Source organism: Hylobates moloch, unplaced genomic scaffold, assembly GCF_009828535.3.
Source record: "Hylobates moloch isolate HMO894 unplaced genomic scaffold, HMol_V3 SCAFFOLD_7, whole genome shotgun sequence".
Taxonomy (NCBI): domain Eukaryota; kingdom Metazoa; phylum Chordata; class Mammalia; order Primates; family Hylobatidae; genus Hylobates; species Hylobates moloch.
This window is the reverse complement of record NW_026652282.1, coordinates 127,022,256-127,033,904: the sequence shown is the minus strand read 5'-3', so window position 1 is coordinate 127,033,904 and position 11,649 is coordinate 127,022,256. Positions and strand designations below refer to the sequence as shown.

The window sequence follows — 11,649 nt, the reverse complement described above, 5'->3', positions numbered from 1 at the left end:
TCCTGGACTTTTTTTTGGTTGGTAGGCTATTAATTATTGCCTCAATTTCAGAGCCTGTTATTGGTCTATTCCGGGATTCAACTTCTTCCTGGTTTAGTCTTGGGAGGGTGTATGTGTTGAGGAATTTATCCATTTCTTCTAGATTTTCTAGTTTATTTGCATAGAGGTGTTTATAGTATTCTCTGATAGTAGTTTGTATTTCTGTGGGATCGGTGGTAATATCCCCTTTATCATTTTTTATCGTGTCTATGTGATTCTTCTCTCTTTTATTCTTTATTAATCTTGCTAGTGGAACTTAAAGTATATTAAGAAAAAAGAAACACAATAATTATATTTGATATTAAAATATAAATGGCAAAATAATTATAATTTCTGAAGTTTAAAAAAAATTGTGCTGAGAATCTCATAGTGAACTTAAAAACAAGATTGTCTGCCAGCAGCACCCAAGCAGCTGCAGGAATAACTCTTGAAGAAGTCTGCCCAGTACACAGCATCCACCAGAGCATCTTTTCACTGGTCATTTGAATATTCTCTTTTGTAATGTGTTTGCTAAGCCATTTTGCTACTTTTTCTATTGGGTTGTTTGCCTTTTTCGTATTGACCTGTAAGACCCTTTATATATCCTGGAATATTAGTGTCTTAGTTTCTTTTACATGTTATAAAATCTTCTGCCAAACTGTAGGATGAACAGCATTAATGAATACCAGCATGAATATCATTAATATTTGTTTACAGTTCTTTTTTAATTCTGAGATGAAATTTGCATATAATGAAATGCAGAAATCATAAGTATTCAATGTGACAAGTTTGGAAAAATACATACTCTTGTATAACCAAGCCTTTACTGAGAATTAGAATCTTACCATCGTCCTGGAAAAGTCCTCTTATGTTCCTTCCCAGTCTATCTGGGCTCCCACTTCCATAGACAACCAATGTTCCATTTGTTTTCTGTTATAGACTAGACTGACCTGTTCTATAATTTTATATAAATGAAGTCATACGTTATATGCTATTTTATAAGTGTTTTTTCCATTCAAAATGTTTTTGAAATTCACTCATGTTGCTGCATATATCAGTAGTTTGTTTTTTATTTCAGAGATGTCATCCATTGTATGAATTTACCACAGTTTGTCCGTTCTCTTATGGATGGACACCTGGGCTGTTAATAGATTTTGGCTTTTGTGAATAAAGATGCTATGAGTATCCTTTCATAAAACTTTTTGTGGACATTTGTTTTCATTTCTGCTTGGAAGATACCTAAAAATGGAATTGCCTGGTCATGGAATAGGTATATGTTTAAGTTTATAAGAAAATGCAAGCTAGTCCAGTTTTGGAAGTGGTTGCACCATATAACATACCCACCAGTAATGTGTAAGGTTCCAATTACTTCATATCCTTGCCAACATTTAGTGTATTTATTCTTTTAAATTTTAGCCATTCAGGTGGGTGTAATGATATCGCTTATTGTGTTTTTTTAAATTATTTTTCCATAAGTTATTGGAGGTACAGGTGGTATTTGTACATTTTTTTTTTTTGAGATGGAGTTTCGCTTTTGTTGCCCAGGCTGGAGTGCAATGGCGCGATCTTAGCTCACTGCAACTTCTGCCTCCTGGGTTCAAGTGATTCTCCTGCTTCAGCTTCCCAAGTAGCTGGGATTACAGGTGACCACCACCACGCCCGGCTAATTTTTTTTTTTTTTTTTTTGTATTTTTAGTAGAGATGGGGTTTCACCATGTTGGCCAGGCTGGTTTGAACTCCTGACCTCAGGTGATCTGCCCCCCTCAGCCTCCCAAAGTTTTGGGATTACAGGCGTGAACCACCACGCCCAGCCATGAGTAAGTTCTTTAGTGGAGATTTGTGAGAACCTGGTGTACCCATCACCCGAGCAGTATACACTGCACCATATTTGTTGTCTTTTATCCCTCGCACCCCTCCCACTCTTCCCCACAAGTCCTCAAAGTCCATTGTATCATTCTTATGCTTTTCATCCTCATAGCTTAGCTCCCACATAACAGTGAGAACATAGAGTGTTTGGTTTTCCATTCCTGAGTTACTTCAGGTTTTGATTTGTATTTTTCCAATGACTAGTGATAGTGGTGAGCATCTTTTCACATGCTTATTAGCCATTTGTATATCTTATTTCCTAAAGTGTCCATTAAATGTTTTCTCTTTTTATTGAGTTGTTTTTATTGTTGAGTTTTAGAAATTTTTTTACAATATCCTAGATACCAGTCCTTTGTCAGATATATATTTTGCAAATACTTTCTCCCAGTCAGTGACTCATCTCTACATTTTCTTAATGATATCTTTTCAAAAATAGACTTTATTGCTTAGAACAGTTTTAGATTTATAGAAAAATGAAAAGATAGTACAGAGAGTTCCCATATACCTCCCACCCAGTGTCCCCTATAATTAATATCTTACATTGGTACAGTACATTTGTGACAATTAATAAACCCAGATCAACACATTATTAACTAAAATCCATACTTTATTCATATTTCCTTAGTCTTTACCCAGTATCTTTTTTTCTATTTTAAGATCCCATTCAGGATACTATATTAATATCATTTAGTTGCCATTTCTCCTTAGGATTCTCTTTGCTGTGACATTTTCTCTGGCTTTTCTCTTTTTTTTGATGACATTGATCGTTTTAAGGAGTACTGGTCGGCTATTTTGTAGGATGCCCCTCTTGGGATTTATCAGATGTTTTTCTTGTGATTAGTCTGAATTTATGGGTTTATGGAAGGAATAGCACAGAAATAGAGTGCCATCTTCATTACATCGTATCAACATGACTTATCACTGTTGATGTTGACCTTGGTCACCTGGCTGAAGTAGTTTGTCAGGTTTCCCCACAATAACCTTACTCTTTTTCCCCTCTTCCATACTCTACTCATAGAAAGGAAGTTACTGTGAGCAGCCCACGCTTTAGGAAATTATGCTCTCCCTGAAGTTTTGTTTTTTTTTTTTGAAACAGGGTCTCACTCTGTCTTCCAGGCGGGAATGCAGTGGCAGGATCATAGCTCACTGTAACCTCGAACTCCTGGGCTCAAGCAATCTTCCCATTTTAGCCTCCCAAGAAGCTAGGACTATGGGTATGCACCACCACACCCAGCTAATTTTTTTAATTTTTGGTAGAGACAGGATCTCACTGTGTCGCCTAGACTGGTCTCAGACTCCTGGCCTCAAGCAATTCTCCCACCTCAGCTTCCCAAAGCGCTGGGATTATAAGCGTGAGCTACCACACCCAGCATGACAAAGTCTTATTTATAAGTTTTTATTTTCTTTTATGGTTATTGTGTCCTTTCCGTTCCTAAGAAAGCTTTGCTTACCCGTCATGAAAATATTCTCAGCCTATACCTATGTCAAAAACAAAAATTAAAGATGTTTCACAAAACTAAACATAAAAGTTAAAACCATGAAGCTTTTAGAAGAAAACATAAGAATTAGGATTATGCTGGACTCATCAAACAAATTGGAAGAGTCACCTCGTCTATTTTCTGAAACTGTTTGGGTAAAATTGGTGTTATTTCTTCCTTAAATGTCTGATGACAAACACCAGTGAGTTCTTTAGCTCTGGAGTTTTTTTCCTGGGAAGGAATGTTTTTGATGATACATTCAATTTATTTAATTAGATATGAAATGTAGATTTTTCTGTTTCATCTTGTCTCCAATTCAGTAAGTTATTGTTAAGAAATGTGTTTACTTTATCCAAGTTGTCAAATTTGTTGGAATAAAGCTGATTATAATATTTTATTATCTTTTTAATGTTGTAGGATCTTTAATGATCTCAGGCTTTTCTTGTTTTTGATAATCATCTTTTATTCCTGTTAGTGCTAATTTGCATTCTCTTTTTTCTTGATTAGTCGAGGTAGAGGAGCATCAATTTTTGCTGGTTTTGTTAATTTTCTCAGTTTTTTTCTGTTTCATTGACCTTTGCTCTCTTTATTATTTCTTAACTTCTACTTACTTTGGATTTACTTTCCCATGATTTTCTAGTTTCTTAGAGTGGAATCCTAGGTCATTAATTTTAGGCCATTCTTCTTTTCTAATATAAACATTTAAAGTTACAACTTGTTTCTCTAAGTGCTGCATCACTTGCTTCCCACAAATTTTAGTATGTCGTGTTCTTATTGTCATTTAGTTCAAAATATTTTCTAATTCTCTTTATGCTTTCTTCTTTGGCCCATATGTTATTTAAAAGTATATTGTTTAATTTTCAAAGTTTCCATTTTTCTGGATATCTTGTTATTGACTTCTTGTTAATTCCATTGTGGTCTGAGAACATATTCTATATTTTATTTCTGTCAAATTTACTTACACATGGTTTATGGCCTAGCATAAACCTATCTTGGTGAAGGTACTATGTATACTTGGAAAAAAAAAATGTGTATTCTTCTCTCGTTGGATATAGTGTTCTATAAATATTGGTTAAGTCAAGTTGGTCAGTAATGTTATTTAGATCATCTAAGTCTTTACTAATTTTTGTCTAGCTCCTTTATCTGTAGCTGACAACAAGTTGTTAAAATCTCCAGCTATGTTTTCTCTCCTTAATTCTCCCAATTTTACTTTATTTTGAAGTTCTGTTATTATACCACATACACATTTATGAATACTGTCTCTTCCTGATGAAGTAATTCTTTATTCATTACGAAATGCTTCTCTTTACCTTTAATAACACGCTTACTTGAAGTCTGCTTTACCTGATTTAATATCAGATAACCACGGAAGCCTTCTTGTACTTACTGTTTACATACTATATGCCCTTCTCCATCCATTTGTTTTTAGCCAATCTCTATTTTTATATTAAAATACATATCTCCTAGAAAGCACATGATAGTGTCTTGCTTTTTTTCTCCATTCTGACATTCTGCCTTTTAATTCAAATTTAGTCCATGTTTATTAACATTTAACATAATTATTGATATTTCAGATTTAAATCTTTATTCACTAGTTTTCTGCTTTCCCCCTCTGTTTTTCCCATATTCCTCTTTTTCTGCCTTCTCTTGGATTATTTGAATGTATTGTAGATTTTTATTATATTTATTTGATTTTAGCTGTACCTCTTTGCATCATTTTTAGTGTTGTTCTAGGGATTACAATGTATATTAATAACTTGCCACAATTTACTTAGAGATAATATTGTACCACTTCATGTCAATTGTGGAAACCTTGCAACTATATTCCTCCCAATTTTATGCTATATTGTTTATGTATTACAACTTACTGACATTTTACATTCCACCATATGATGCTACAATTTTCACTTTGAACAGTAATATGTATTTTACATAGATTAAGAAGAACAGTAGTGTTTTATATCTACCCATTTCCAATGCTCTTCATTTCTTCCTGTAGATCCAGACTTCCATCTGGTATCACTTCCCTTCAGCCTGAAGAACTTCGTTCAAAATTTCTTGTAATGCATATCTGATGGATATTAATTCTGTGGGTTATCTTTTATGTAAAATGCCTTCATTTAACCTTTATTCTTGGTTTTTGCTAGGTATATAATTCTTGACAGTTTTCTTTCAGCACTTTAAAGATGTTGGTCCGTGGTCTTTGGACCCTCGTTTTATGTCATATGTCATAAGCAGTTATTTGAATTGTGGTTCCTCTGAATCTTACTTTCCTCTAGCTTCTTTAAGACATTATCTTTGTTTTTTAGTAGTTTGTCTGTGATGTGCCTAGCTGTGATTTGCTTTGTATTCATTTTACTTGGGACTCGCTGAACGTCTTTAAATCTGTGATTTTATGTCTTTCATCAAATTGGGGGAATTTACTGCTGTCATTTTTTTCAAATACAATTTTTCTGGTTTATTTTCTCTCTTTTCCTTCTGTGACACTAACTACATATGTTTTAGATATTTTTATAATATTCTATAGGTTCCTGAGCCTCTGATATTTTTTCTTCATTTTTTCTTCTTTGTTCTTCAGAATGGATAATTTCTATTGATCTTCATGTTTTCTGACTCTTCTGACATTTCTAGTTTGTTAAGCCTATCCAGTGAATTTTTAATTCAGATGTTATATGTTTCAGCTCTAGAATTTCCACTTAGTTCTTTATTATAATTTTTACATTTCTTTTCTGATATTTTCTGACTTTTCATTCATTATAAGCATATTTTCCTTTATGCCCTTCAGCATATCTATAATAGCTGCTTTTAAAATCCTTGTCTGCTAATTCCAACATTTGAATCATCTTAGGGCTACTTTTAGTTGATTGCCTTTTCTCTTGAGTTTCCTCATGCTTTTCTGGTTCTTCACATGTGTGGGGACCCTGGTTTTGCTCTTTTCCTTTGAAGAGTGTTGATTTTTGTTTTGTTATATTGATTTTGCTTATGTTGAGTTTTGTGTTAGCCGGCAACTAGACTGGCTGGACTCAAACTGCAAGTTACTTCTCCTCTACAATGGGTAACAGCTCAAATAACAATTCAGTTTTTTTAGTCTTAGCTGTTCTCCTTAGAGTCTGTCACACACATGCATAGTTTGGGGTCAGCAGAGAGTTGGATGTAGTTTATACATAGGATTTGATGCTCTTTCTTTCTGGCTTTCTCATTTTGGAGGATTTCCCCCTTACTTTGCAGTAGTTGTGTTTGCTATGAACTCTGTACTCTAGTTCTTCAATACAGAAAGACTACAGCTTTTCCACCACGGTTGAAGTTGCTCTGCATGGTACAGTCTGGGTCCTGTCCTCAAGCTAAACACCAGAAAAGTAATGGGAAACTGACCCAGTGCCATTTTCTTCTTCCAAGTGTTGACCCCCCTCCACTATCTGCCTGCTTTTGATCTCTCCACACTGCCTTCAAGTAGTGTATTTATATTTTGTTTTGTTTTTCTCCAGAGTTCATAGTTTTAATCTGTAGTAAGATAGGGTCAATAGGAGCTTACTTGTCTATTGCTGGAAGTAGAATCTGTAGCTTGTTTTTTTTCCCCTTCTTAATCATATTATTTTATTAATAAAAATTCTTAATTTAAATGTGGTCAAGTCTATTTTTCATTTGTGATTCTTTTCTTAAAATCTTATGCAGAGAAGTGTTTCCTACCCCCAAATTATTCATATGTTCTCTTATATAATCTTTCTTATAATTTGCCTTATACATTTAGTTTTCTTTAGTCCTGTTGGAATTGATTTTTTACTTGTTTTAAAATAATTTTTTAAAAAGTATTTTGGAATAGGTTTAGATTTATGGAAAAGTTGTAAAGATAGTACAAGGAGTTATAATAAACCCTGAACCCAGTTTTACCTATTATTATCATCTTACATAAGTATGGTATATTTCTCACAATCAATAAACTAATATATTAATACATTGTTATTAACTAAAATCCATACTTAAATATTTCCTTTGTCATACATCAAGTCTCAATGTATGTATACATCTGTTTCTGGACCTACATTCTGTTTCCTTGTTCTATTTGTCTGTTCCTGAGACAATACCACACTGTCTTAATTACTATAGCTTTATAATAAATCTTGATACCTAGTAGAGCAAGTTTTCCCCCTTTTTCTTCCTTCAAGAATACTTTAGCTATACTTGACTTTTTACATATATATTTTAGAAGCAGCTTGTTAAGTTGCACACATACACACACAACTCTCAGGATATGGCATTGAATTAATAAATCAGTGTGGAAACTACTGACATCTTTATAATAGTGACTCTTCTATTCGTGAACATTGTAAATCTTTCTATTTGAATAGATGTCTTCGGTAGATTTATTCCTAAGTATTTAATTTTTATGTCAATGTACATAGTATCTGTCCCCAGTAATGTTTTAATTAATAACTGGCTGGATCAATGAATGAAAACTGTATGCTAGGCCCTGTGAAGAATATTGAAGGCAAAGGAGAGGAAGGAATTATTTTTGAGTGCCAAAAACCTGCCAGGTATTATTACTGATGCTTTGCTTTTTTCTCATCTAATAATTGCAACAACTGTGTCAGCATCCTATTATATTCTGCCATCTACAGATGAGAAAACTGAGTCTCTGAGAGGGTTAAGGAACTTGTCTAAGGTAACGAAGCCAGGAAGTGGTAGAGCTGGTGTTGATATCTAGGTTTGCCTGATTGTAGTGTGCATGGTCTGTCCACTCTAACATCCTGTCTCCAGATAATTCAATCATACCCCTTACTATGGACCTTAACTATTTTTGTGTGGGAAAAGGGCAGGATATAAAATGTGTATCCAGGCAATAAGGTTGAGGACTGCAGCTGCAGTAATACAGACATTCTGAGGAAACAGTCACTTTGAGCTGAAGGGCTCTGCAAGACAGGCTTCCTGCAAGAGGAAACATTGTCACTAAATTTTTCAGACTGGAGAGAATTTGGACATGCAGTAGTGGAAGGTCACAGGTGCCTGGGATATTAAAAAGACCATCTCCAGGGCAATGAATGCTGAGAATATCTGACTTGAGCCCCAGCATTCAGAAGCCACAGGAGGAAGTGAAGTGAAAAACTTACACCTTTGTATATGAACTAATGAGGCAGGGCTGTGGACTCCCTTCTCATAGCTTTCCTGAGAGTCCATGGTACCTCAGGCTTTAGACCTACCTCTTTTCCTCTTGGATACAGAAACAATGAAATGGAATGGGCAAATGACAGTGACTTTGCTTATGATGACTTTTTTGGGCACTGTAGGCAGCATCCAGCAAGAGAAAGCGGGGAGGAGCTGACAGAGCCCTCATCACTGCTTCCCTGACAGGAGGTAGGGGAAGCAAAAAAGAGCCTCTGAGGGGAAGCTCACCTCTGCTCAGACCCACCACAGTTACAGCACCTGTCCAGCTTTCTGTAGCACTTGAAGGTAATCAGATCCTACAGTTTGGTGTTCAAGGCCACAACACCTGGTCCCTGTCCATCTTGCCAGTCTCCTGTGTTTCCTCTTTCTCCATCACTCATGTAGTCTATGCATGGGCCACACTCAATCATTCTGCATTTCCTGTAGTTCCCTACTTGTGGGACATTGCTCATACTATTTCTTTGGCCAGAGACCCTTCCCCATCTTCACCCTCATTCATGTGTTCAGCAAATTTGTATTGAGTACTACACGCCAGGTACTCTTCGGGTTCCGTGGGGACTTATGAGAATTTAGGACTCCTTTCTCTTCAGGAGCAAGTGCGCTGCCTACTGAGGGGATAAGACATGTACACATAACTAGACTCCAAGGTGAAAGGGACAAACACACACATCCATCTAAGGAAAATTGCATCTTCCTACAAGCTTTCTCAGCACCTCTTCAGAATCCGGTGTGCTAGGTTTGCTCAAAATGGCAGTGCTAGAGGAAGAATTCACGTTGTCTTCGGTAGTCCTGAGCGCGGGGCCTGAAGGACTCCTAGGCATGAAGCAGAGTGACAAAACAGACCAGTTTCTAGTGACAGACAGCGGCAGGACCATGATCCTCTATAAGGTTTCTGATCAGAAACCCTTAGGGAGCTGGTCAGTGAAACAGGGTCAAATTGTAACATGTCCAGCTGTGTGCAGCTTTCAAACTGGAGAGTATATTGTTGTACACGATAATAAGGTTTTAAAAATCTGGAATAATGAAGATGTAAACCTGGATAAAGTATTTAAAGCTACATTGTCAGCTGAAGTATATAGGATACTTTCAGTGCAAGGGTCAGAACCCTTGGTGCTCTTCAAGGAAGGTGTTCGTGGTTTAGAGGCCTTGCTTGCAGACCCCCAGCAGAAAATTGAAACTGTTATCTCTGATGACGTGATTAAATGGGCAAAGTTTTTCATAGTATTCAAACATCCTGTTTTAATTTTTATTACTGAAAAACATGGAAATCACTTTGCTTATGTACAAATGTTTAACTCACATTTCTTAACCAAATATACACTCTTACTTGGACAAGACAAAAACTCTTTTATGGAGAGTTTTACTGAATCACTAGATCAGAAATTCATCTCTTTGATGTCATTAAGCTCTGATGGTTGTATATATGAAACCTTGATACCAATACATCCAACTGACCCAGAAAAAAATCAGAGCTTAGTTAAATCACTGTTGCTCAAGGCTGTTGTGTCTGGTAATGCTTGAAATCGAGTTGCACTCACTGCCCTGGATCAGGATCACGTCACAGTCCTAGGAAGTCCACTAGCAGCTTCATAAGGAATGCCTCTCTGTATGGAACATAAAATTTCAAACACTACAGACTTCAGAAGAGTTACCACAAGGGACCAGTGGTCAACTCTGGTATTATGGGGAAAATTTGTTTATGCTACGTGGAAAATCTCTAACTGTGATTCCATACAACTGTGAAGTGTCATCATTAGCAGGTGCTCATGGAAAACTCAAGCATAGTCAAGATCCAGGAACTCATGTCGTGCCCCATTTTGTAAACTGGGAAACACCTCAGGGATGTGGACTTGGGTCCCAGAACTCAGAGCAGTCAAGAAGAATTTTAAGGAGACGAAAAGTTGAAATGAGTTTACAGCCAGAGGTATCACCATCCAAACAACTTTTGTCAACCATAATGAAAGATTCAGAGAAACACACTGAAGTAGAAGTATGGAAATTTTTGGCTCTGAAGCAGACCCCTGACTTTCATACTGTCACTGGGGACACAGTAACAGGACTTCTGGAAAGGTGTAAAGCAGAACCATCATTTTATCCCCGGAACTGTCTGATGCAGCTTATCCAAATGCATGTGCTTTCTTACAGTTTGTGCCCTGACTTAATGGAGATTGCCTTAAAAAAGAAAGATGTACAGTTGTTACAACGCTGTCTACAGCAGTTCCCTGACATTCCTGAATCGGTCACCTGTGCTTGCTTAAAAGTTTTCTTGAGCATTGGTGATGACAGTCTTCAAGAAACCAATGTCAGTATAGAGTCAGTTTTTGACTATAGTAATTCTGTACATGATGAGAAAATGGAAGAGCAAACTGTAATTCTTAAAAATGGCTTCAATCCTGAAGAAGATAAATACAATAACTGTGATCAAGAGTTAAATAAAAAGCCCCAGGACAAAACAAAGGAGACCATTTCATGCTCTGTGATACCAAAAAGAGCAGCTCTACTTAATGCAATTCTTCATTCAGCATATAGCGAAACATTTCTTCTGCCTCATTTGAAAAACATCCCAGCACAGCATATCATGCTGTTTCTCAAGTATTTGTGTTTCCTTTATCTGAAGTGTAGCGAGAATGCTACTATGACTCTTCCTGGAATACACCCACCTACCTTGAACCAGATTATGGATTGGATATGTCTACTTCTGGATGCAAATTTTACTGTTGCAGTAATGATGCCAGAAGCAAAGAGGCTACTGATAAATCTTTACAAGCTTGTAAAATCTCAGACATCTGTTTATTCCGAGCTCAACAAGATTGAAGTAAGTTTTTGGGAGCTACAGAAATTAAATCAAGAAAAGAATAATAGAGGATTATATTCAATTGAAGTGCTGGAGCTCTTCTGATATTACCAATTCTCCTTGATAGTCATTTTATAAAGCTCTTTTATGTAACTCTTGCTTCATCCAGGCAAGAACGGTGTTTTCTTTGCAACCATCTCAGTTTCAAGAGAAACATGTCAGTGAGTACCTGGACCATCACTTATTGATGCTCCGGGATAGAACTGCAGGTTTCACATGAACCTATTCTAGGTTGTGGACATTGGTGTGCAGAGGTTCTGCAATTTTTAAAAA

The 11,649-nt window shown here is 36.2% G+C and overlaps 1 protein-coding gene across 1 annotated transcript; it reads left to right on the top strand.

Annotated features, from left to right (window-relative positions):
- Positions 1–9,269: 9,269 nt before the first annotated feature.
- LOC116812119 (nucleolar protein 11-like) lies at positions 9,270–11,421 on the top strand. Its single transcript, XM_032757795.2, is given in 2 exon segments — positions 9,270–10,112; positions 10,114–11,421. Coding segments are annotated over 2 exon segments (2,151 nt in total).
- Positions 11,422–11,649: the final 228 nt, after the last annotated feature.